The 27,627-nt window shown below is 45.6% G+C and overlaps 1 protein-coding gene across 3 annotated transcripts in view; it reads left to right on the plus strand.

Moving 5' to 3' along the window:
• FIRRM (FIGNL1 interacting regulator of recombination and mitosis) overlaps nucleotides 1–27,627 on the plus strand; it is a 737,920-nt gene that overhangs the window by 568,153 nt on the left and 142,140 nt on the right. For all 3 annotated transcript variants that reach the window (XM_073557998.1, XM_073557999.1, XM_073558000.1), the window contains one exon: nucleotides 26,590–26,775. In XM_073557998.1, the coding sequence (XP_073414099.1) occupies nucleotides 26,590–26,775 (186 nt within the window). The remainder of the gene's footprint in view (nucleotides 1–26,589; nucleotides 26,776–27,627) is intronic.

Genomic DNA, 27,627 nt, shown 5'->3' on the forward strand with positions numbered 1-27,627 from the left:
GACACTAGCACTGAAAGGCTGCAGAAAGGCTCCGCTGTCTACTACAAGTGTTTGCAACCAATGTATATGGATACGGATGGAAGCACACTAGATTGAAATTATGTAAAAAATGCAGCTCAAAAATTAAAAGATGTATGAGGCAGCAGTGATCACACTGGGTGGCCTACAGCCTGACGTGGCTGCAGGACCCACTCCACAGCGTGAGCTGCACTCACACAGCCCTTGCAGACAGCTGTGAACACTGCTGCTAGGGCAAAGAAGGCTACAGTGGTGGTTTATGTAGCCTGGGTAAAGCACTAGAAGTTTGGTCTAATCGCTATTTCTAACTGTCCCTCACAGTCTTCTACAGCAGCCTGTCCCTAACTGAATTCCCAGCAGAGTGAACCAGAAATGGCGGCTGCAGTGGCTTTTATAGTGCATCATGACATCATTTCAGCAGCCAATCACAGCCATGCCAATAGTTAACATGCCTACATGCCTAACAGGATGTGCCCACACTTCGGAGGATTCCCATTGGCTTAATCAAAGCAAGCAGGCTCATAGCATGATGGGAACTTCCGATTCCGGAATCCGATATGACAAAAGTATCGGAAGTCAGTATCGGAATTCCGATACCGCTAATATCGGCCGATACCCGATACTTGCGGTATCGGATTGCTCAACACTAGTTGTAACGAACCATAATGTCCAGTGTTTACAATCGATCGTATAGTAAATACGATTTCCTTCCGAAGTGCCACCCGGGCAGTTTTGTGTGATGAAAAATGTGTAGTGGCCGTCTCAAGTCTCAAGGTCCTGCAGCGCTGCCCTCATTGAAAGTGAATGAGAACTACTGAGCAGGGACCATCATAAGCGCTGCACAGGAGGAGAGTCCGCAGCTGCCAACTCTCTTCCCTGTACAGTGCTTGCCATCCTTAAACCCTGATGATCAATTCTATTATGTAAACAATTCATTGATTTTAAACTTACCTTTTGCAGTCTTCTCTTCTGTTCAGCAGTGGGGCGTCAAGCTCTTGCGTGCTTATCACACTCTGAAACTGAGCCACTCACACTGCCCTTTCCAGACACAGCAATTAGATTGATCTTTAAGGGGAAAAAATGCAGATTATTAGATAGATCGAAATCCAGAGAAATTGGAGGCAGCACACTGTAGTGAAAAAAAAAGCTATTTAATAAGCCCAAAAGGTGACATTTCGGTCCACACAACAGGAACCTTTCTCAAGCCTTGTGAAATGTTCCTGTTTGGACCAAAACATTGCCTTTTGGGCTTATTAAATAGCTCTTTTTTTTCACTACAAACGGTGTGCTGCCTCCAATTTCTCTGGATTTCTATAATTCAGGTTTGGTATTTGCCTGGGGGCTCTGCACCCAGACTTTTTCTTTGTGCTGCTCTAATTTTCTTCTTTTTAGATAGATAAATAGATAGATTTTAGCATGGAATGCAAGCAGATTCCACCCTGAAATATGCCCCATCATTGTCCCCTTCTTGTAGTAATGTGCCCCATCATTGTCCCCTTCTTGTAGTAATGTGCCCCATCATGATCCCCTTCTTGTAGTAATGTCCCATAATGATCCCCTTCATGTAGAAATGTCCCATAATGATCCACTCCATGTAGAAATGTCCCATCATGATCCCCTTCATGTAGAAATGTGCCCCATCCTGATCACCTTCATGTAGACATGTAAAAATTGCCCATTCCGCCCAATTAATTGCCCATTAATTTCCTCCTAACCACCCTGTTATTGCCATTTCGATCACCACTATCATTGCCATCTGTCACCCCATCATTGCCTTCTCCCCAACTACCCCATCATTGCCTTCTCCCCCACCCCCACAATTGCCCTCTACATCACCCCCATCATTGTCTTCTCCATTACTCCCATCATTGTCCCCCCCACCACTTCCATCATTGCCTTCTCCATCTCTCCTAACACTGCCTTCTCCATCACTCCCATCACTGCCTTCTCCATCACTCCCATCATTGCCTTCTCCATCACTCCCATCATTGCCTTTTCCATCACTCCCTTCATCGCCATCATTGCCTTCTCAATCTCTCCCATCATTGCCTTCTCCATCACTCCCATATTTGCCTTTTCCATCACTCCCATCATCCCCTTCTCCATCCCTCCCATCATCTCCTTCTCCATCACTCCCATCATCCCCATCATTGCCTTTTCCATCACTCCTATCACTCACACACACACCTCTCCGCTGCTCTGAGCTCTCCGGTGCTGGCAGCTTCCTCCCGCTCTTCCTCCTCCCTTCTGCGCTTCCTCTCACTGTCACACAGCAGTGCGGAGCTGAATGATCATGTCATCCAGCCGCGCCAATGAATGCCGTGTGAGGAAGGACAGAGCAGTTAGGGCCAGCGATGCCGCGTGCCAGCAGAAAGGGCTCTGCGTGCCCTCTCTGGCACGCGTGCCATAGGTTCGCCATTGCTGATCTATAGTCAAGGAGCTGTAAAGAGGTAGCACAAATTAGTATCAAATGTACATAAAGAGGCATATAACATTAAAACATAATAAAAAATAAAAACAATGGGAAAACCCAAAAGACAAGAAAAGGAGGGATGGGTGAGGAGAAAAAAAGAGGTGCCAAGAAAAAAATAATAACATCAATAAAAACATCCTAATATGTGTGGTCAGGGTTCAGATGAAAGGAGCAAAACCAATGAATCATTTAGTCCATCTGGTTTGTTCTTTTACGTGATAACTGTTGGATCTTTAGTTGTAAAGTGCTCACTTCATTGTTTTTCCAATTTACTATTTGTCTTTTTAACCATTTTAATAAAATATTTTACTTTTGTTCTTTTTACGCCTCCTTTTATATGTTATCTCCGTAATAGCGTAGAACAGCTCTTTACATAGTCCAACTTTTATGCTTAATTACTTTGTCCTGTTGGACTATATAATTATTTAGATTACTATAAGCACTATTTGCTATGGATTCAATCTTTATTTCCGTACATTGATTGACCTAGCTGTGTGGCATGGCGCATTGTCCTGCTGGAAAAAAACAGTCCTCAGAGTTGGGGAACATTGCCTGAGCAGAGGGAATCAACTGTTTTTCCAGGATAACCTTGTATGTGGCTTGATTCATACGTCCTTCGCAAAGATTAACCTGCCCAAGTTCAGCCTTGCTGAAGCATCCCCAGATCATCACCGATCCTCCACCAAATTTCACAGTGGATGCAAGATACTGTGGCTTGTACGCCTCTCCAGGTCTTCGTCTAACCATTAGATGACCAAGTGTTGGGCAAAGCTGAAAATTAGACTCATCAGAGAAGATTACCTTACTCCAGTCCTCTATGGTCCAATCCTTATGGTCTTTGGTAAACTTCAGCCTGGCTCTCCTTTGCTTCTCATTAATGAAAGGCTTTTTTCCACCTTTACATGACTTGAGCTCTACCTCTGGGAGACTGTTACAAACTGTTGTTGCCGCGCACTTCACCCCAGCTGCCATTTGAGATTCATTTTGTAGATCACTTGATGTCATCCTGTGGTTGTTGAGTGACATTCAAATAAAATGACGGTCATCCCAGTCAATGGATAGTCATTTTCGCCCTATACCGGTCTGTAGCTTTGTTGTCCCCAATGTCTGCTGCTTGACCTTGTTGTAATGGACTGCCGTCTTATAAATTTTAAGGATGGAGGCAACATGATGTTCACTGTTTCCCTCTGTTAGTAAAACCAGAATTGAGCCCTTCTTTTCCTCACTCAAGACTTGTCTTTTCAACTCCTTTGGCATGGTTAAAAGTTATTTTTTCATTCCTATTACTTTTGGGATATTACTAGCACTTGTTTTGCCATCCAGCTTGTCCTATTGCAAGAGGATTGTGAACACCACAGCAGGGTTTTTTTTTACTTTTTCGTTAAATAAGATTTGGTTCAGGTGATCACCTAATCAGAAGCACATTAAGTAGAATGTGGTGTACTCTGGTTGGAATTTAACTGACACTGGAATGGAATGGCTGTCAGACATGTAGAGAAGTTGATTTTTATAAAACTGTGCAATGGTCTCTTAATTTTCGCACATACGCTCAGAATTCTGTAGGGGATTGGTTGTTTTGTGCACATATCAGTTCCTACCTTGGCTGGCAGGACCCTGCTATGGTGTATCACTTCTATTGGCACATTAATCTCTCATATAGGGATTGATGGAGCTAAACAGATGTCATATGACCAGTCTCTGAAGCTCTGTGTCATTTTATCCCTACTGGTGTTCTTTTACCTTTAGAACAAATTCAGGTTTGCCACATAGTTGGCTGCGTTTTCCTCCACATGTTGCCATTCATTCCAGTACAGTTTATTCTTCCTACTACAATATACACAATTGTAAGACAACGGTTTTGTTAGTAAGACCAAGTTATATTATCAGCAAATATGTTTTTTAGGGGTATACTTCCCTCTGTGAGTAATAATTCCTAGAAGGATTTTCTTGTTTGGTAGCTCAATATCTCTATAAGCTTTGAATGGGTCGTGGAATTCCATCAATTTTATCCTAAGAACCAAATGGTATGCGATCTATTATAGGCACAGCCATGTGGCCAGTACTCTTATTTGTGCCACATTGGATGTATTTCTGGATACTGAAATTAGCACAATAAATTTTGAGTTTTTTCTCCTCAGAACATCCACAAAAGATTCATAAGAATCCAAAATTCTATGTCGTACCAAAATGCTCATTATATCCCTGGATAAAATCCTTGAGGGGTGTAGTTTCCAAAATGGAGTAAGGTGTGGGGGTTCTACTGTTTAGGCACCTTAGGGGCCGTGCAATTTTGACATGGTGCCGGCTATCTTTCACTCAAATTTCTGTTCCAAAATGCAAATATTCCTGTGTAACATAAGGGGTGCAGTTTTTAGAATGGTGTCACTTTTAGGTATTTTCTTTCATATACAGGTGCTTCTCACAAAATTAGAATATCATTAAAAAAAAATAATTTATTTCAGTACTTCAATACAAAAAGTGAAACTCATATATTATCTAGTCATTACAAACAGCATTATCTATTTCAGGTGTTTATTTCTGTTAATGTTGATTATGGCTTACAGCCAATGAAAACCCAAAAGTAATTATCTTGGTAAATTTGAATACTTAACAAAAAACACCTGCAAAGGCTTCCTAAGCATTTAAAAAGGTCCCTTAGTCTTTTTCAGTGGGCTCCACAATAATGGAGAAGGCTGCTGACTTGACAGATGTCAAGAAGGCAGTCATTGACACACTCCACAAGGAGGGAAAGCCACAAAAAGTCATTGCTATAGAAGCTGGCTGTTCATAGAGTGCTGTATCCAAGTGTCATGATCCAGGGTGGATCTGACAGATTAAATGCACAAGTAACCTTTTTTTTCCTGTGAGCTGTCTTGCTCAGGGTTGGTTTTGTCCCCGTTGGCGAGTATGGTCACTGCACTTGTGCTTAGAGATAGTTTTACCCCGGTGGCCAGTATGGTCATTGCACTGGTGTTTTTAGAGATAGTTTGCCCCCGGTGGTGGTTAGAGTAATTGCACAGGAATCACTAACAAGTGTGTTTGCTCTATAAAGGTGTGTCTGTAGTGCTCACTCACGTTGGTGATATTATTATTGTTGGTCTTTTCCAACCAGCCTGGGTGAAGGATGGAGCTGGAGAGTCCAGGACAGCTCGGTCAGAGTCCTGGAGTGGCAGCTATGGTGTCAGCGAGGGGTTCGTGTAAAGCATGGTGGAGTGGCAGTTATGGTGTCAGTGAAGAATTCTTGCAAACCTTGGTGGAGTGGCAGCTATGGTGTAGAGCTGCACTCAGTTTGCTGGACTCTGTTACTGAAAAGCTGCACTCAGGTGCTGGACTCGCTGTAAGCTGCACTCAGGTGCTGGACTCGGTTGCTGGACAGTTGCACTCAGGTGCTGGACTCTGTTGCTCCAAGGCGGCACTCAGTGCTGGCCGCTGTTGCTGTAAAGTTGCACCCAGGTGTTGGATACAGTGGAGGAAGATGCACTCAGGTGGTGATCTCTGTTGCCAGGAGCAAGTGCATCAGAGCAAAGCTAGGTGTTTCCCTGTTTGTCACTTTTCCTCATGTTGGTGTTAGTGCGGTGGTGGGGCCAGTGCCTGCGCCACCCAGCTCCCTAGCAAGGGATAGGTGTAGAGTGTGCCAGGGCTACAGGCTCCTGAGCGGCGCCCGCTGCGGAACTGGCATAGGGAACGTTAGGAGTGCTAGGGACACTGACTCAGGGGAGTGCAGGAAGTCTCCACGTCCCCCGTTCCCTATTGCAGGGCCCTCCATTGCAAATGTTTCCCTATCCCCCTTTGTCTTGTATTAGTTACCGGCCTGCGATCCGCGTCACACTGGACAATTACACGTGCCGCGTCCTTTTGTATTAGTTACCGGCCTGCTGGCCGTGTCACACAGGACGGAACACGTGACATTATCACCAACCATACATTTTTTTTTTCTAGTGAGCTTCAGGCCATGTTCAGACCTGTGAGCATTTGCTGCTGGGCCTCACTGAGGTGAGTGAGGAGCTGCATGGTGTGTAAGCAGTTCCAGCTGCAGTAATCGGGGTCTGGGGCCTTCCCTTTGACTCAACCAGAAAACCAAATTGCGGCTGGCAATGGTGCCCCCTAGAGTCGCTGTTGGGGAGCGGGACTTGCTCATACTGGCAGACGCACCCAGACAGGTGGGTGGAGTTGGTGTCCCCATGGTGCTGTCTGGGGTTCGCCGAGGTGAAGGGGTACGTCCCGGTAGTAAGTAGACTGGTGTTATAGTCCGTGGGGCTCACGCCAAATCTTCCATACCACCGAGAAGCCGCCCCCTCCTGGTCGTGTGGAGGAAGGCGACCAGGGAGTGTATTTTTCCTCCATATCCCAGGCCCCTCTCTCTCCGGTGTGAGCAGCAGGTGTGCTGCGGGGGAGGTAGGGGCAAATCTCAACCCTCGCCATTAGCCAACCCTGGGAGGCACAGACTTGTGGTGTAAAGGGTTGGAGGGTGGTGTTCCCTTGGTGAATAGCGGGGGTGTGAGTGTGGTGACACAGGGGGACGCCTCTGTTGTCGATCCCAGAATGAGTTCACCGAATTATGACTAAGGAATGTGTGGCAATAAACGTTCAGGTCCGGACCTGTGTGTGAACGGGCATGTACGGGTGGCCACCAAAAAACTTCCTGTGGAAGTGTGTTGCGGAGTCTTACCAGCTCATACCGAACATACACTTACATAACTCGTTCCCCAGGTCGGCGCTTTAGAGATGTGTGGTGTCTCCAGAACATACATTGCCTATACCAGTGGTGCGTTTGTCATTCACCTGAAGTGTCAGGTAGTGGTTGGGGTGAACTCTGGATCTGGGCGTCCCCGCTGTAGGTGGTTCCCTGATGAGGAGTGGTCTTGAGGGTCTAGAGGCCCCTCACCCCTCATTAAGGGGAGGGTACTGTCCTGATCCAGGGTGGATCTGATAGATTAAATGCACAAGTAACCTTTTTTTTCCTGTGAGCTGTTTTGCTCAGGGTTGGTTTTGTCCCCTGTGACCAGTATGGTCATTGCACTTGTGCTTAGAGAGAGTTTTACCCCGGTGGCCAGTATGGTCACTGCACTGGTGTTTTTAGAGATAGTTTGCCCCCGGTGGTGGTTAGAGTAATTGCACGGGAATCACAGGTGTGTTTGCTCTATAAAGGTGTGTCAGTAGTGCTCACTCACGTTGGTGATATTATTATTGTTGGTCTTTTCCAACCAGCCTGGGTGAATGGTGGAACTGGAGGAGAGTCCAGGACAGCTCGGTCAGAGTCCTGGAGTGGCAGCTATGGTGTCAGCGAGGAGTTTATGTAAAGCATGGTGGAGTGGCAGGTATGGTGTCAGTGAAGAATTCTTGCAAAGCTTGGTGGAGTGGCAGCTATGGTGTAGAGCTGCACTCAGTTTGCTGGACTCTGTTACTGAAAAGCTGCACTCAGGTGCTGGACTCGCTGTAAGCTGCACTCAGGTGCTGGACTCGGTTGCTGGACAGTTGCACTCAGGTGCTGGACTCTGTTGCTCCAAGGCGGCACTCAGTGCTGGACGCTGTTGCTGTAAAGTTGCACCCAGATGTTGGATACGGTGGAGGAAGATGCACTCAGGTGATGGTCTCTGTTGCCAGGAGCAAGTGCATCAGAGCAAAGCTAAGTGTTTCCCTGTTTGTCACTTTTCCTCATGTTGGAGTTAGTGCAGCGGTGGGGCCAGTGCCTGCGCCACCCAGCTCCCTAGCAAGGGATAGGTGTAGGGTGTGCCAGGGCTGCAGGTTCCTGAGCGGCGCCCGGTGCTGAACCGGCATAGGGAACGTTAGAAGTGCTAGGGACACTGACTCAGGGGAGTGCAGAAGGTCTCCACGTTCCCCGTTCCCTATTGCAGGGCCCTCCGTTGTAAATGTTTCCCTATCCCCTTTGTCTGGTTGTATTAGTTACCGGCCTGCGGGCCGCGTCACACTGGACAATTACACGTGCCGCATCCTGTTGTTTTAGTTACCGGCCTGCTGGCCGTGTCACACAGGACAGGGCACGTGACACCAAGCATATTAATGGAAAATTGAGTGGAAGGAAAAAGTGTGGTAGAAAAAGTTGCACAAGCAACTGAGATAACTACAGCCTTGAAAGGATTGTTAAGAAAAGGCCATTCAAATTTTTGGGTACGAGTCACAAGGAGTGGACTGCTGCTGGAGTCATTGCTTCAAGAGCCTTCACAAACAGATGTATCCAAGATATTGGCTACAAGTGTCACATTCCTTGTGTCAAGCCACTCATGACCAATAGACAATGCCAGAAGTGTCTTACCTGGGCCATGGAGAAAAAGAACTGGACTGTTGCTCAGTGGTCCAAGGTGTTGTTTTCAGATAAAAGTAAATTTTGCATTTAATTTGGAAATCAAGGTCTGAGAGTCTGGAGGAAGAGTGGAGAGGCACACAATCCAAGCTGTTTGAAGTCTAGTGTGAAGTTTCCACAATCAGTGATGGTTTGAGGAGCCATATCATCTGCTGGTGTAGGTCCACTGTGCTTTATCAAGACCAAAGTCAACATAGCCATCTACCAGGAAATTTTAGAGCACTTCATGCTTCCCTCTGCTGACAAGCTTTTTGGAGATGGAAATTTCATTCTCCAGCAGGACCTGGCACCTGTCCACACTGCCAAAGTGACCAATACCTGGTTTATAAACAACAGTATCACTGTGCTTGAATGGCCAGCAAACTCACCTGACCTTAACCCCATAGAGAATCTATGGGGTATTGTCAAGAGGAAGATGAGAGACACCAGACCCGCAGACTAGCTGAAGGCTGCTATCAAAGCAACCTGGGCTTCCATAACAAATCAGCAGTGCCACATGCTGATTGCCTCTATGCCACGCCGCATTGATGCAGTAATTGTTGCAAAAGTAGCTATGACAAAGTATTGAGTGCATTTACTGAACATACATTCCGGTAGGCCAACATTTCGGATTTTAAAATCATTTTTCAAGCTGGTGTTATAAAGTATTCTAATTTACTGAGATAATGACTTTTGGGTTTTCATTGGCTGTAAGCCATAATCATCACCATTAACAGAAATAAACACTTGAAATAGATCACTCTGTTTGTAACGACTCTATATAATGAGTTTTACTTTTTGTATTGAAGAACTGAAATAAATTAACTTTTTGATGATATTCTAATTTTGTGAGAAGCACCTGTAGGCCCCCCAGTCACTTCAAATATGATGTGGTCACTAAAAAAAATGGTTTTGTAAATTTTGTGGAAAAAATGAGAAATAACTGGCCAACTTTTAACCCTTCTAACTTCCTACTAAAAAAATTGTTTAAAAAATTGATTGTGCTGATGTAAAGTAGACGTCTGAAATGTCTGTCAATCAGAATGACCTCGGTAGTCCCACCCCGTTGACAGAGCAGACCAGAAAAAAAGCCTCTGATTTGTAGACGTGACGTCAGCAGATGGTTCTGAATCTCCGGCAGGAGCGGTCTGTGACCGCTCTGTGCCGGGGAAGTACGGCACAGGACACAACACGCAGGCAAGCTGCATTTACCGGCCTGTTGGTGCTTAGATAATATATATATATTTTTTTTAAAGTCCTGGATATTCCCTTTAAGGTCAAAATTGTCTCAGTTACTAAGGGGTTATGTATGGGAACAAAGAGGAAAGGATCACCCTATATAATGAATACTTGTTATTCGTCATTAATTCAGACATGTTCGTTCCAAATATAATGGTCACTATTGAAAGGTTTCAGACTATTTTGGGCCTGACTATAAATTGGTCTAAGTCCACTCTGCTGTCTTTAGACTTCAGGGATACCTGTTTGGGGAGGGTCTGTCAAATATTCCGGTGGTTCAGAATCTGAAAGTGGTTAAGTACAAATCAGTAAGTCTGCAGTTACTCTCTGTGACTGCAGACTTAGGGTTCCGTTACACTAAACGATGCACCTGCGATCCCGACAACGATGCAACCTGGTCAGGATCGCTGGTGCGTCGCTACATGATCCCTGGTGAGCTGTCAAACAGGCAGATCTCACCAGCGATCAGGACAAGCGAGGACTCTGGTATCCAAGGTAAACAGCAGGTAACTAAGCGCCACGCGCGCTTAGTTACCCGCTGTGCACCTTGGATACAAACGTGCTCGCGCTGGGAGCTGGTATTCAAGGTACACAGCGGGTAACTAAGCGTGCGTGGCGCTTAGTTACCCACTGTTTACCTTGGATACCAGCTCCCAGCGTCTACTTACAGCGCTGGGAGCTCACTGATCGTTGGTCTCCTGCTGCCACACGCAGCGATGCGTGCTGGCCAGCGGGAGACTAACGATAAAAAAATGGCCCAGGACATTCCTGCACGATCAGCGGTACCCAGTGGGGAGGGGGGCAGTCGTTGATGCGTGCCACACACAGCGAGATCGCTGTTGTGTCACAAAATCGGTGACTCATCAGCGATCTCGCTAGCAATCTCGCTTAGTGTGAAGTACCCCTTACCCTTCGGTCCTGGCTCAGAAACCAGCAAATCCTCCCAGCGTGCAGTGCATGCACTGAGGGGTGTCATAAATCTGCAGTCACACAGAGTGACTGCAGACTTACCATTTTATACTGGGTAATCCATTTAAGTACTTGGGGATCTACTGTACATCACTAAGAAGACACAGGATTATATTCCTCAATACCTTAGTCCTTCAGGAACCAAGGTAAGGAGTAAAGTTAGTGCGTGAGGAAAACTACACTTTATCAGCTCTAGGTAGAACAAATCTTAACATGTGCCTAATGCCATGTATCCTGTAAGTTTTGTGTAATTCCTCCATCAGGATCCCTATTTTTTGGTTTAGGAAAATGCATAATATATGTAGGGATTTGGTCTTGAAGAGAGGGATTCCCAGAATAAAATTTGGGAAAGTGTAGGTACCTAAAATCGGGGGGGGGGGCTACTCCAGTTAAGGGGATACTATTTAGCTCTAGAGATGGTTGGACCCCTGGATGTTCAGGTCCAACAAGTTTGGCCGAACAGTTGGGGAAAAAAAAAAGTTCAGGTTCGTGTACCAGAATAGTACCCGAACCCGGACCTCATTCACTTGAATGGGGATCCCGAACATCCAGTGTTTGCCATGCTGTCACGTGCATGTCAGCACAGTTAACACTGCTTCTAATCAGCGGTAAAATTATTAACGCTGGTCAGACAGCCGTCGTTCCCACACTGTTAAATGACAGCGTGAGCCCACAGCTGTGATCGGAGGTAAAAAGTTTATCTCCAGTCACTGGCGTTGGCTGATGGGACTGTTCGTATCAGCCTGCTGCTGCTAATAACAGTGAGAGCAGGCGACAGCTCATGGGAGTATTCACCAGCGCCGCATGCGCTCTAAATGAATAATTTAAATAAAAGCCTGGGCTCTCCTGTATTTTTGATAGCCAGCCGGGCAAAGCTTACATCTGGGGGCTGAAACCCTCAACTGTCATCGTTAGCAAGGCTGGTTATCAAGAATAGAGGTGTCCCCACACCAATTTTTTTTAATTATTTAAAAACCATTGCCCCCACCAGCCTAAAAATAGCAGACCACAGCCGCCCAGAAATTGCACATCTATTAGATGTGCCAATTCTGGCGCTTTGCCCAGCTCTTCCTACTTGCGGTGGCAAGTGGGGGTTCATATTTGTGTTGATGTCACCTTTGTATTGTCCGGTGACGTCAAGCCCATGGCTTACTAATCCTATAGTTGTATTGTAAATAAACACACAGCAAGTATAAAGTCTTTTATTTGAAAAGTTCATTGGCCCGGCTGAGAACGCAGCCTCAGTGACCGGAGTGACTTGATAATGTCACCGCTGGTCACTGATGCTCTGCTCGCAGCAGCTCATTCATCAGTGGTTCTCAGCCTGGATGGTTGCATCTTGGTACCGTCCAGGTTGAAAACTGTTTATCCCCAGACACAGATTATGGTGTGGGACAGAACGACGGACAGGTGAGGGATATTGTTGTTTTTTATTTTTGTTTTATTACAGGAGATGAGGTATTCAATGGAATGGGCGTTAGATGAGTATAACTGTATTTATTTTTAAATAAAAGTGTGTTTTATTTCAAATGAAATACTTTATACTGACTGTGTGTTTATTTACAATACAGTTATAGGATTAGTAAAGGATAGGTGTCTTAGACTCTTCTCCATTGCTAAGCCATGGGCTTGACGTCACCAGACAATACAAAGGTGACATCATCCCCACAAATATGAACCCAACTTTCCACCACTACAGGGCAAGTGGGAAGAGCCAGGCAAGGTGCCAGCATTGACGCATCTAATATAGGCATATAGGCGTTTTTTTTGGGCGACTGCAGACTACTATTGTTAGGCTGGGGGGGCCAATGTCAATTGCCCCTTACCAGCCTGAGAGTACCAGCCCCCAGTTGACTGCATAAGCTTTTTTGTTTGTCAAAAATGGGGGGAAGCCACGCCGTTTTTTTAAAATTTATTTAAATAATTTTAAAAAGCAAAGAGTGGGGATCCCTCTATTCTTGATAACTAGAGATGAGCGAATTTGATTGGGTCCCTGCTTATTCTGCAAGCTATAGCGCTTACCGAATAAGCTGCAGAGAGAACCGGGATACATGGAGTGTGCCGGCTGATCAGCTGCTCGGCTCCGCAGCTGCATGTGTCAAAGCTGTGTCACAGTCCCAACACATGCTAGAAGAGCCAAGCGATCAGAAGCAATGTTTGTCATGCATATGACAAATGCGTGACAAATACCCGGTGTATGGGGACCGAACCCGAACAGTAACACAGACTTCCTCGTGAAGTCCGTGTTCGAAGTCCAAGCCCGAACTGTAGGTGTTCGATACAGATGCCGAACTTTACTCTTCGAGTTCGCCCATCTCTATTTGGCTTCCAAATTTCAAGGATTGGTGATGGAGGGGACCCAGGAGACAGGGCCATTACTGCTAAAACATCCGGGGAGATGGGGGAGGGAATTATTTCCTTCTTATACAACTGTTTACTGTTTAAAAAAAATTTGGGTGACCCAGTGGCATTAGTCTGGGCTAGGTGGGAGAGGTATCTGGGCTGTAATTCCGAAGAATGGGATGATGTGCTAAAATCGGTAAGATCAGTCTCATTAAAATATGGCACAGAGAAGGTCCCATTTATTTCTTGTTATCTTACAGGGTTACAGTCTGTTTAGAAAGGATCGTAAAAATCGGAGAGGAGGAGGGGTTTGTCTTTATTTAAAGTCATGTCTAAAGTCCCCTTTAAGGTTGGATATTAGCAAAGGGAATGAGGATGTCGAGTCCATATGGGTCGAAATACATGGAGGGGAAAATAGTAATAAAATTCTCACTGGGGTCTGTTACAAACCCCCAAATATAGCAGAAATCATGGAAAGTCTACTACTAAGGCAGATGAAGATGTAACCCATAATGAGGTCCATGTTATGGGGGACTTTAACTACTTGGATATTAACTAGGAAACAGAGACCTGTGAAACCCATAAAGGCAACAGGTTTCTGCTAATAACCAAGAAAAATTACCTTTGACAATTGATGCAGAATCTAACCAGACGAGTAGCACTTTTAGACCTAATACTATCTAATAGACGTGACAGAATAACAAATCTGCAGGTTGTCTGGCATCTAGGAAATGGTGACCACAATATTGTACAGTTTCACTTGTCTTTCGCTAGGGGGACTTGTCAGGGAGTCACAAAAACACTGAACCTTAGGAAGGTAAAGTTTGACCAGCTGAGGCTACTTTCACACTTGCGTTCCTTGGAGCTGCTTCGGGCTGCTCTCGGCCGCCGCTAAGCTCCGCCCACGGCAGCGCCTCCTTTGGTCAGCTCCGCCTATGGGCGCATGACGCTGCATGCGACCTGCGTTCCCTATCTTTAGCATTGGGTACGCAGGCCATGTGCAGGTATGCTTTTGCCGGCGCACGCGTCCTTTTGACGGTGCGCCGAGCTCACCAAAATACAACACGGTGCGTTTGGTGCAGGTCGGCGCACCGTCAAATAGACGCATGCGCCGGCAAACACATACCTGCATACGGCCTGCGTACCCAATGCTAAAGATAGGGTACACAGGTCGCATGCAGCATCATGCGTCCATAGGCGGAGCTGACCGGAGGAGGCGCGGCCAAGGGCGGAGCATAGCGGCGGCCGTGCGCAGCCCAACGCAGCTCCAAGGAACGCAAGTGTGAAAGTAGCCTTAGAGATGCCCTTAATCTGGTTGACTGGAACAATGTCCTCAGAAATAACAATACAGATAATAAATGGGAAATGTTTAAGAACATCCTAAATAGGCACTTTAAGCGGTTTATACCTTGTGGGAATAAAAGGACAAGAAGTAGGAAAAACAGAATGTGGCTAAACAAAGAAGTGGGGCAACTATCAGCAAAAAGAAAGCATTTAAACTACTGAAGCAGGATGGCACCCTTGAAGCTCTAAAAACTATAGGAAGAAAAATAATTTATCAAAAAAACTAATTAAAGCTGCCAAAAAGGAAACAGAGAAACACATTGCTAAGGAGAGTAAAACTAATCCCAAACTGTTCTTCAACTGTATCAATAGTAAAAGAATAAATAGTGAAAGTGTAGGCCCCTTAAAAAATTGTGAGTAAAGAATGGTTGTAGATGACGAAGAAAAAGCTCTTATATTAAACACCTTCTTCTCCACGGTATTCACAGTGGAAAATGAAATGCTAGGTGAAATGCCAAGAGACAAAGAAAACCCTATATTAAGGGTCACAAATCTAACCCAAGAAGAGATGCGAAACCGGCTAAATAAGGTTAAAATAGGTAAATCTCTGGGTCCGGATGGCATACATCCACGAGTACAAAGAGAACTAAGTAATGTAATAGACAAACCATTAATTATTATATTTATGGACTATATAGCGAACAGAGTCTGTTCCACACGACTGGCGCATAGCAAATGTGATACCAATATTCAAAAAGGGCTCTAAAAGTGAACCTGGCAATTATAGGCCAGTAAGTCTAACCTCTATTGTTGGTTAAATATTTGAAGGGTTTCTGAGGGATGTTATTCTGGATTATCTTAATGAGAATAACTGTATAACTCCATATCAGCATGGGTTTGTGAGGAATCACTCCTGTCAAACCAATCTAATCAGTTTTTATGAAGAGGTAAGCTATAGACTGGACCAAGGTGAGTCATTGGATGTGGTCTATCTTGATTTTTCCAAAGCGTTTGATACCGAGCCACACACAAGGTTAGTAAACAAAACGAGAATGCTGGGTCTGGGGGAAAATGTATGTAAATGGTTAAGTAACTGGTTTCACATTTGCATCTGTGCGCGCAGCATATGATCTGCATAGATCCGCATGCGTACATATATTTAACATGGTGTACGCAGGGTTTGCATGCGTTCTCTTGCGGATGCGTACGAATGCGTCGTTTTGTGGTCTGTGGCGGTGTCCGGCAAACGCAACATGTTGCATTTTTTGAGGCATCAAAAATCCGTCAAATATGCGCAGGCATGCGGATGAGTGCATAAAAAATGCATTACTGTCTGTGGGAACGCATGTGTTCGATACGCATTCGTTATTCAAAATACATATAGAAATCCCATGAGACACGCCTATTTTTGTCTGATGTAATATCAAACGCATGCGCATAAATAACGTAAACGCATGCACAGCGTTTTTTTCGTCATACATAAGATGATGTGCATAAAAAAAAAGCTACGTTTTGCATGCGTTTTTGTATGCGGATGAGGATGATACTCTGCGGACTCAAACGCTAATGTGAACTTAGACTTAGTGATAGAAAGCAGAGGGTGGTTATAAATTGTATATTCTCTAACTGGGTCGCTGTGAACAGTGGGGGTATTGCAGGGGTCGGTGTTGGGACCTATTCTTTTCAACATATTTATTCATGGTCTGGTAGAAGCTTTGCACAGTAAAATATCGATATTTGAAGATGATGCAAAACTATGTGATCACATCACCAAGGATACAAAAGGTCCTTTTTCTCCTCCAGCCCTCATTTTCTTGAGAAAGCGCCCAGTGTGAATGCGAAACGCGCGTCGGGGTTCGCCCCATTGGATCTGGGTGTCTGTGTACCACTTGGTAAGCCATCCGCCTCACTGATTTACTATCCATTATGGCGATACTGATATTTTTCATGGAAATTATACTTCAGGCTCCTTCCTCGTTCATCAGGGAGTGAAGAACAACGGATGGGAATCATTATGTCCCTTCTTAAGGGTGATCCCCAATCCTGGGCCTTCTCCCTGCCGGTCGATTCACCATCTCTACGATCAGTGGACGAGTTTTTTGCGGCATTAACGCTGGTGTATGGAGATCCTGATGGCGTCTCTCTGGCGGAATCCCGACTCCGTAAGATCAAGCAGGGGGGCCGGCCTGCTGAGGAGTACTGCTCAGAGTTTAGGAGGTGGGCCACTGACACAGTGGAATGACCCTGCACTTAGGAGTCTTTTTGTGCAGGGTCTGTCTCCAAAGTTGCAGGATACTCTGGTGCAGTACGCCGCCCCCAGGTCGTTGGTGGTCGCCATGTCCCTTGGCATCCAGGTGGATAGACGCCTCAGGGAGAGGCATAAACCAAATGTGCTCCCTGTAGTCCTCGCTAGGGAGGACACACCAGTGCTGACGGAGGAACCCATGCAGATCGGAGTAGTTGATTTCAAAAGAAGGTTGACTGCGATTCGCCGTGGTGTGGGGCATGTTTTTTCTGTGGTCAGACTGGCCATTTTTTAAGAGGCTGCCCAGCACGCGCCAAATCTTCGGTAGAACCTAAGAAGCCGAGTCCCCCTGGTCGTGTGGAGGGAGGCGACCAGGGAGTGTATATTTCCTCCATTTTGCCCTCTCAGTGTACTTTATCAGCTGAAGTGGTGGTTGGCGGGGTACCTGAGGGCATACCTGTGTTTGTGGACAGTGGAGCGGGAGTCAATTTGTTGGACACTCACTTTGTCCAGACTCATGGCCTGAAGTGTAGGATGCTGGCCAAGCCCCTAAGCTTCCAGGCCATTGACTATGTCCCACTAAGCCAGGGGAGGTTGACCTAAGGAAGTGGAAAATATACTTCTGCGTATAGGGACTCATCATGTAGAGTCCCTGTCATGCTACGTCTTGGGGGAAAGCCAACACCTATCGATTTAGGGCTCCCTTGGTTGGAAAAACACAACCCGATCATAGATTGGCGGTCTAGGGAAGTAGTCAGCTGGGATCAGTCGTGTGAGGGCTGCTGCCTGGGGACTACTGTCTCTGCCGTCTTTCTACAACCATCCCCTTCTCCAGTGGGGGCAGGAGAGGTGCTGCCAGGGAGCAGGGGCAAGTCTCAACCCTCGCCATTAGCCAACCCTGGAAGGCGGAGTCCTCGTAGGAGGAGGGGTCGGAGGATGGTGGTGGTTCCCTCTGTGAATTGTGGGGGTGTGAGTGTGGTGACACAGGGGGACGCCTCTGTTGTCACCGTCTTGTGGCAAATGTGTGTGTGGTAATAAACGTTCAGGTCCGGATCTGTGTGTGAGCGAGTACAGTATGTATGGGTGTCCACCAAAAACATCCAGTGGAAGTGTGCTGCTGGGGTCTGGAGTTCTCGGGTGATCGGGCCGTATCGGGTGTCGGCCATCCTCGGCCCGGAGACTTACCAGCTGGAGCTACCACCAATAATGCCCATACACAACTCATTCCCCAGGTTGGCGCTCTGGAGATTTGTGGTGCCTCCGGAGCATACTTTTCCACTTCCATCTGCCCACGTTTGCCATAAACCTGAGAGTCAGGTGGTTGCTGAGCTGAACTCTGGTGGGTCTAGGCGTCCTCACCATAGGTGGTCTTCTGGGGAGGTGTATTGTTGAGGGTCCAGAGGCCCCTCATTGAAGGAGGGGTACTGTCACGATCCATTTTTGGATCTGTCAGATTCTGGATTCTCTGATATAACCTTTTTTTCCCCCAGTGGCTGCTGGTGTTACTACAGCTGTAGTTGGTCTGCTTGTGGGTTTTGCCCCTGGCGGCCGCTCGTGTTACTGCACCTTAAGATTAGTCAGCTGCTGGTGACAACTCCCTCCTTCCTATATAAGATCACCTGGTACACCAGCTAACTGTTGGTAATACTGGTCATTCATTAACCAACCTTTCTGAAGAGAGGAGTGATCTGGAGCAGTGCTGTTGCAGCTTATCTGAAGCCTTGATGTTTCTGCTGGAAGCTGTGTCTGGACGCCTTACTCTGCGGTCCTGTGCATGACTGCAGAGCAAGCTAAGTTTATTTATTTTCCCTGGTGTTTATTATGTGGAGTTCACATTTCATTAGGGGCCAATGCGATCATGGATCCGTTACATAGCGGCATTAACGCTATGTAACGGATCTGTTAACGCCGCCATTGCCCGCAATGAATAGCGCATCCTAACGCATGCCAAAATCGGTATGCGTTAATTCATGACGCACCCTCGAACGATGCATGCAGCATTTTTGGAGGCTTTGGCAGTAACGCACAGTGAACGGACTCGTTCGCTGTGCATAGAACTGTATGGGCTAATGCATGGTAGCGCATGGTACCTTAGCGCTGCCATGCGTTAACACATACCGTTAGCGCTAGGTCACTAAAGATGTCAAAAGTGACATCAGCGTTAGCGCATCCATTTAATGGATCCGTTAAACGGATGCCCTAACGCAATGTGAACCTAGACTTAGTACAGCGGTGAGGACCAGTGTCTGCACTTGCCAGTTCCCTAGTGAGGGATAGGTGCAGGGCAAGTGAGGGACTGATGTATCCTGGTCGGCGACAGGTTGAAAGTAACTGTATAGGGAATGTGAGGAGAGTCAGGGCTCTTCCTTAGGAGAGTGCAGGAGGTGTCCACTTCCCCTTTCCCTATCATAGGACCCACCGTTGTAATAGTTTCCCCGGTGTCCCCTTGTCTGTCTTGTTGTTTTGTGTCCGACTGATCGTCATGTCACGTCACGCAAAGCCAGACATACCGTGACAAGTTTTTCTGTATTGCCAATTATTCTGATGTAACTTTTATACTTTGTTTTCAATAACAGTTTGCTGATTAAAAAAAAGGAAATAGCCGCCCATGCCCCTGAAAAATTAATTGCTGCTCATTGTTTTCTCTGCACAAAAATGGCTCCCACACTGCCCTCTTTTGGTACACTGTCCAGCCTTTGGCACTTCCACAGTGCGATCGCGAGGTTGCCAATGGTTGATATGGCAACAGGTGTACAGACAATGACATACGTATCTGCCATATTTCCCAGTCAAGCAGAAGGAGGTGGCGCCAGGCATGGAATGGAGTTGGAGTGACAGGGGATACAGATATACAAATAGATCTTCGGCCTCATGTGTTTTTCAATTCAAATTCTGATTTCTCAGTAATGGAGGAACTGACTGACCATGTAAGGCTGGAGTCACACTAACCTGCGCAAAATACGGTCAGTATTTTACATGCGTAATACGGATCAATGACCACTAAATAGTGGTCCGTAGGTCATCCGTAAGCAAGGTGAGGTCGCGTATTTTGCGCATGTGTGTATCCGTATGTAATCCGTATGCAATCCGTATGGCGAGATTTTCTCTCAGCCTTGCAAAATGGACATTTAACGGTTTTGAGGCCTGCAAACAATTTAAATCATTAGCCTGCACCCTATTTAGACACTCAGAAACAGGTGGCTGCCTACATTCTGTACATTTCTCACCTTGCTTTCACGAGGTGTGTTGGTGTTCTTTGTGCAGCATGGCCGAGGGTCTGACATTCAATACAACCGAGCAGGTTCTCTTTACCTGGCTTTTGTCACGGCGCTTTGGCCAACCATATCCTGTGATAGTGGATCCGCGGAGGAGGAGACGCATGTGGGTACATCCACTTTTGAGGCAACGACTCACAAGAGGTCATTTTCACCGCCTCTATTCGTCTCTGCGGGAGCATCCGGACAAATTTTACCAGTACTGTCGAATGAGCATTTCCACATTTGATCGCCTCTTGGAGACAGTGCGCCCTGGGATCACCTTTCAGGACACTAGGATGCGCAAAGCCATATCTGCAGAGGAGCGACTTCTACTCACAATACGGTATGTACTCCACGACCACATTCTCTATGTTCATAATGTGTGTGTTAATTTATGTATTTTGGCCTTCTTGGACAAAGTTTAATACCCTCATCTTACTCAAAATATGTTTCACCTGACACAGCAGAATGTTACATCTAATATGTACTGCATATCACTTAGTCATTGTGCCACCAAATATGTGTGTGTTGTTCTCTCTCATTTCCTACCAAGTTTGGTCGGCATGTAACTGATTTTTTTTTACTTTAGCCATTCTAACCTGTACTATTTCTGTTGTTCTACAGCTTCCTGTCCACTGGCCTGTCTTATGCCGCCCTCCACCATGAGTTTCTCATTGGAAAGTCAACCATTTCAGGCATAGTGAGGTCTACATGTGCAGAAATCTGGACAAGACTCCATCAGGTGGTCCTACCTGAGCCCAGGATGGAAGACTGGTTAAGGATTTCAAGGGACTTTGAGGAGGACTGCCAGTTTCCAAATTGTATTGGGGCCCTGGATGGCAAACATATCAGGGTGCGTAAGCCGCCGAACTCAGGCTCCCAATTCTTCAATTATAAGCAATACTTTTCTGTTGTATTGTTGGCTCTGGTAGACCCTCAATACAAGTTTATAATTGTTGACATTGGGGCCTATGGAAGGACGGGAGACTCTAGAGTCTTCAATACTTCCATAATGGGTCGGCGGCTACGCAGCAACCAGTTGGATCTACCACCACCACGCCAGCTACCAGGCTCCACCGAACAATCAGTCCCTTATGTCCTTGTGGCAGATGAGGCCTTTCAGTTATCACGTAATGTCATGAGGCCATATCCCCGGCGCAACCTTGACCACAGGCGCAGAATTTTTAACTTGCGCCTATCACGTGCTAGGCGACTGGTGGAGTGTTCCTTTGGGATTCTTTGTGCCAAATGGCGGGTACTCCAGTCTGCCATTCAGTTGAGTGAGCAAAATGTGAATGAAGTTGTCAAAGCCTGTGTTGTTCTGCATAACTTCACCAGGATACATGATTGTTCCTCCTCTGATGGTGTTGTGCGTAGGCCGGACAATGTGCGCAGGGTGAGACCACCTATCATCCTTCAACGTAGACCGCTCTCTGGCCTCAAAGTGCGTGATATATTCACGAATTACTTTATCTCACCTGAGGGGGGCAACTTCTTGGCAAGAGAATGCTGTGTCTATGTTATAATTTTCTTTTTTTCAAAGTGTGTCTAAATATATATTACTCAAGCCTTTTTATGATTCTATGAGTGTTTCTTTGCATTGGTTGGTGTCTGTTAGTATGTTGTGAGGGATAGTGAGAAATCACACAGAGACGTTAACTAGAGTAGACAAATTTTTAGTTTTGCCTTTTTTTTTTTTTGTTTTGTTTAAAGGCAAACATAATTTTGCCATAACACAAATTTGGCAATGGCCAAAATGACCCTTTGGGCCTTCTTTAACTTGGTGTAACATTAACATTACAGAAAAAAACTGCAACAAAAATTATGCAATAACAACATTGCTGCATGCCTACATTAACCTTGATTAGGCAACAAAGGGTGAGCTCCATCACCTAAATAAAGTCAATAAGATAACACTCACATTTCCTCATAATGTTTTCCAATCATAGAATGATTCCACCATGACAGGCAAGGCTACCTCACATCTTTCACACAGATATTACCTGTCTGTAGAACAGACAATATTTAAGCATGCTATACTGGAAAGGATGAAAATACAAAACTCACTTGTTAAGACATTGAGAGAGCGTGATATTGTGAATGCTGGTCGCCTCAAATTGGTTTACTAGAGAATGCTAATAACAAAGTTGACTACTTAACTAAAGGCAAGCACGCCTTTCCTATGCATTAGCAAGTGATTAGTGTATTTTCATCCTTTCAGGTAACAGTATAGCGCATTTAAATATTCTCTTTTATACACACATGTAATATCTGTGTGAAAGGCGTGAGGTAGCGTTGCCTGTCATGATGGATTGTTTCATATGTTTGGAAAACATTGTTTAAAAATGTGAGTGTTAAATTATGTTCTAAATGTTGGTGAAGGAGAACACCTGTTTTTTTGTCTAGATTAGAAGCACCAGTTAGATGTAACTGGACATCTCCAAATTTTTGAGTCATAAATCCTCATACAGTGGGGAAAAAAAGTATTTAGTCAGTCAGCAATAGTGCAAGTTCCACCACTTAAAAAGATGAGAGGCGTCTGTAATTTACATCATAGGTAGACCTCAACTATGGGAGACAAACTGAGAAAAAAATATCCAGAAAATCACATTGTCTGTTTTTTTTTCATTTTATTTGCATATTATGGTGGAAAATAAGTATTTGGTCAGAAACAAAATTTCATCGCAATACTTTGTGATATATCCTTTGTTGGCAATGACAGAGGTCAAACGTTTTCTGTAAGTCTTCACAAGGTTGCCACACACTGTTGTTGGTATGTTGGCCCATTCCTCCATGCAGATCTCCTCTAGAGCAGTGATGTTTTTGGCTTTTCGCTTGGCAACACGGACATTCAACTCCCTCCAAAGGTTTTCTATAGGGTTGAGATCTGGAGACTGGTAGGCCACTCCAGGACCTTGAAATGCTTCTTACGAAGCCACTCCTTCGTTGCCCTGGCGGTGTGCTTTGGATCATTGTCATGTTGAAAGACCCAGCCACGTTTCATCTTCAATGCCCTTGCTGATGGAAGGAGGTTTGCACTCAAAATCTCACGATACATGGCCCCATTCATTCTTTCATGTACCCGGATCAGTCGTCCTGGCCCCTTTGCAGAGAAACAGCCCCAAAGCATGATGTTTCCACCACCATGCCTTACAGTAGGTATGGTGTTTGATGGATGCAACTCAGTATTCTTTTTCCTCCAAACACGACAAATTGTGTTTCTACCAAACAGTTCCAGTTTGGTTTCATCAGACCATAGGACATTCTCCCAAAACTCCTCTGGATCATCCAAATGCTCTCCAGCAAACTTCAGACGGGCCCGGACATGTACAGGCTTAAGCAGTGGGACACGTCTGGCACTGCAGGATCTGAGTCCATGGTGGCGTAGTGTGTTACTTATGGTAGGCCTTGTTACATTGGTCCCAGCTCTCTGCAGTTCATTCACTAGGTCCCCCCGCGTGATTCTGGGATTTTTGCTCACCGTTCTTGTGATCATTCTGACCCCACGGGGTGGGATTTTGCGTGGAGCACCAGATTGAGGGAGATTATCAGTGGTCTTGTATGTCTTCCATTTTCTAATTATTGCTCCCACAGTTGATTTCTTCACTCCAAGCTGGTTGGCTATTGCAGATTCAGTCTTCCCAGCCTGGTGCAGGGCTACAATTTTGTTTCTGGTGTCCTTTGACAGCTCTTTGGTCTTCACCATAGTGGAGTTTGGAGTCAGACTGTTTGAGGGTGTGCACAGGTGTCTTTTTATACTGATAACAAGTTTAAACAGGTGCCATTACTACAGGTAATGAGTGGAGGAAAGAGGAGACTCTTAAAGAAGAAGTTACAGGTCTGTGAGAGCCAGAAATCTTGATTGCTTGTTTCTGACCAAATACTTATTTTCCACCATAATATGCAAATAAAATGAAAAAAAAACAGACAATGTGATTTTCTGGATTTTTTTTTCTCAGTTTGTCTCCCATAGTTGAGGTCTACCTATGATGTAAATTACAGACGCCTCTCATCTTTTTAAGTGGTGGAACTTGCACTATTGCTGACTGACTAAATACTTTTTTTCCCCACTGTATGTAGGGGAAGGGGAACGGGGAGGAACAGCCTGTGGGTGCTGCTGGACATTGTGGCCAACATCGCCCTGTGTGGGGCCATACTGTTGCCCATGATGCTGTTGTTGTCCAGCCTCCTGGGCCTGTTGGTGATACTGCCCAGAGTAATAATGATGATGGTGAGGGGCTTCTTGTTGGCTCTGGTAGGCCCGTGGCTCATACCCACCAAGATAGCCAGATCGTCCCCAACCAGGTTGGGACCAGCCTCCAACACTGGGTGGGTACAAGTGGCCATATTGGTGGGGTTGGCTTGATGAAGACATTTGGGGCTGCGGAATAGAAGGATGGGTAGGGGGAGGAAGGGGTTGAGGTGTTGGCCCACGTATTAGGGGCTGTTCAGACCCTGCTTGAGCAAGCATCTGTGTGGATGGTCTCATGCGCATTAAATTTCTTGGTGAGAGCTGCCACCTCTCCAGAAATTCAAACACCTCATATGGGGTATTGGGGGGGGGTGCTTGCATCAAGCAGGATCTGAATACACCCCCTAATACAGAGCCTGACCTCACGGGTAAGGGCACGGAGATAAAGGGTGAGGCTACGTGCATAGGCCTCCTCACCATCATCTGTCGTGACTCTGGACAAGTAATTCAGCACCCCAGTGTCCACATTGGTCCTGCTCTCTTGAATGGTGACCTGGCGCCGCCTTCTTATTCGCCGTGATGCTAGAGCAGCCTGTGGTGAGGGCCTGATCTGGGCAGTTGGGCTGCTGCTCAAGTTGCCCATCTCTTCCAGGATGGGTGAGGTTGCAGCTGCAGACCGTCCTGGTGGTGTGTTGTGTAGGGCAGCCATTGTGTGTTCTGGTGATGCCTCCTCTTCAGCCATCCTTCTTGTAGGGGGAGAAGATGGGCCAGCCACCTCATTCCCTACAGGATCTATAATGGGCTCTGCCTCTGAGGCCGTTCCTCGATCCGTAAGGTTGGATTGAGTTCTGTTATGAAATAGAACAGAGGCAAAAATACATCAATATTTTTGTCCCTGTAAAGTATTTGTGTAATGTTTTTGTGTCATGTGGTGTGAGGTATGTACTTACGGTCTCAGAGCCAGAATTGGGGCGAGGAAGTTCAGCCGGTCATAGTAGATATATTTGCGCTTGACATGGCCAGCATCCCCACTCCTGGACCGCTGCTGGCGTTCCCAGCGGTACTGGTCCCGGATGCTTCTCCACCGTTTCATCACATCTTCCACTGCAATGTGACAGGAAAGATTGTCAAAATCACATATTTGAGAGGTCACATTTTCAAACAGTAGTCTAGGCATGGGGCCTTATGGGGTGTGCGTTCTACCCATGGTGGCATATGTAATTGAGCCGATACCCAGGGTCTCATTAGCTCCCCTGAAACTAATTTTAGTGGCTAGGAGGATGAGGAGCTTGTGGCCTAACCCCTAATTATGGCTGTGTGAAGCCACGTGTCACATCCTAATGTAACGGCCTCATGAGGCTAATAAAAGTACATGCACAGGAAGGGGGGGCTGATTGTAGATTCATTTTATAGCGCACGCTAACGTTAATTATATTTTTATGGTTGCACTTACGAATTTTATGCTGCTCATCACGTGGTCTGTCACCAAAGTCATGGTACATCTGGCGACAGATGCGCCTCCATGACGCCTCCTTTCTTGTGCGGTTCGCATAGTTTGCGTCGCGTGGGTCCCATATTTCTGGACGCTCCTGCACCAGCACAATTAGCATCTCTACATTAATATATGTGGACACCATGCTGCTGCTGTACTCCGTGGAGGCGTACTTCCTGGATGTCTGGAGCGCTTTTTGAGCTCATTTGCATGTCTAGGCTTCCTGATGATGGATTGGCCCATTTCCTGTTCACCAGCCAAAAGACCTGCGTATTGCTCGCAGGTCACACGTGTGTTCCGTGTGTAATGCGTATTTTTTGCGCACCCATAGACTTGCATTGGCGTACTACGGGCGTAGTACGCTGACATTCGCAGCATGCTGCGAGTGGCACGGAGCGTAGGATACGGAGGAGAAATATACGCCTGGTGCGAGTGACCCCATAGAGAATCATTTGTCCGTGTCTAATGCGTGCTTTTAGCGCCTCTCACTCTCCCGTATTCCTCGCCAGTGTGACTCCGGCCTAAAGGTATTTCTGGACTTGTCTTTGAAAGAGCTACATGTGCATATACTGTACATAGTTTGGGGGTGAAATCCTGCTGACAGAGTCTCTTTAAATATAAGATGTTTCAAATGAAAGTCCATATGAGCATCTAAGAGCAGAGAATTAATTTTTTTTTTTTTTTTTTTGCACCAGAAGTGCACAAATGTTATCTATAATATTTTAGGGTATTTTACTACCTGAGGTCCTAAAATTGACTTTTTTTTATTATTTTAGGTGGAATTTATGAAAAAGTTCTCTCCAGCACAAGAAGGAAATCTATCTTTCTGGCAGCATGTTTCCCTGTCAGCCCTACCAAGGGCTTTGACACTGCAGGTTCAAACTGGCCTGTTGACAGCAGGATTTTCCCAATGCAGAAAATTACTTAAAAGCATGTTCACAATTGAGGACATAAAGCAGTTGGTAAGATTGTGTTTGACACTTGCTCTCCATTCTGTACTGGTTTTGTGTAATTGACTCTATGTACTGTAAATAACATACCCAGTAGTTGACACTACACTAGTTTTCATTTGCATGTATGAGGGATGAGGTTATTTTACCAAAAACTGCAGTAAAATTCTACTTGGCAACTAAAATACTTACTTGGGCCGACCCCCTAGCAGTAAAAATAATTTTTCCCCCCTCTTAGTAATTGCAGCTCTTCTTTGGTACAAATTGAAACAAATGTTACTTTGTAAAATTCTTATTTTGATTACCCCTCAGTTTTCTATCACTGTTAGCGGGGTTGTTATGATTATTGAAAAAATCCTAAATGTATCCTTCACAATGATGTTGTCTTCAGCAGCCATGAAATGCTGCTTTCAGTTGCTGATGCACCGCAATATTCAGATATCAAACCAAAGCAGATGTATATTGGGTGTGACTAGGCTCATAAACCAAAAAGAAAAAGCAACCCTTAAAATTTAACTTTTAATACTTAACCCCTTAACGACCAGGGGCATTTTTGGTTTTGCATTTTTTTTGCTCCCCTTCTTCCCAGAGCCATAACATTTTTATTTTTCTGTCAATATGGCCATGTGAGGGATTGTTTTTTGCGTTATGAGTTGTACTTTTGAACGACACCTTTGGTTTTACCATGTCATGAACTAGAAAACAGGAAAAAAATTGCATGTGCGGTGAAATTGCAAAAAAAGTGCAATCCCACACTTTTTTATTTGGCTTTTTTGATAGGTTCACTAACTGCTAAAACTGACCTGCTATTATGATTCTCTAGGTCATTACGAGTTCATAGACACCAAACGTGTAGGTTCTTTT

Source organism: Dendrobates tinctorius, unplaced genomic scaffold (genome assembly GCF_039654945.1).
Source record: "Dendrobates tinctorius isolate UK_male_01 unplaced genomic scaffold, ASM3965494v1 ptg000012l, whole genome shotgun sequence".
Taxonomy (NCBI): domain Eukaryota; kingdom Metazoa; phylum Chordata; class Amphibia; order Anura; family Dendrobatidae; genus Dendrobates; species Dendrobates tinctorius.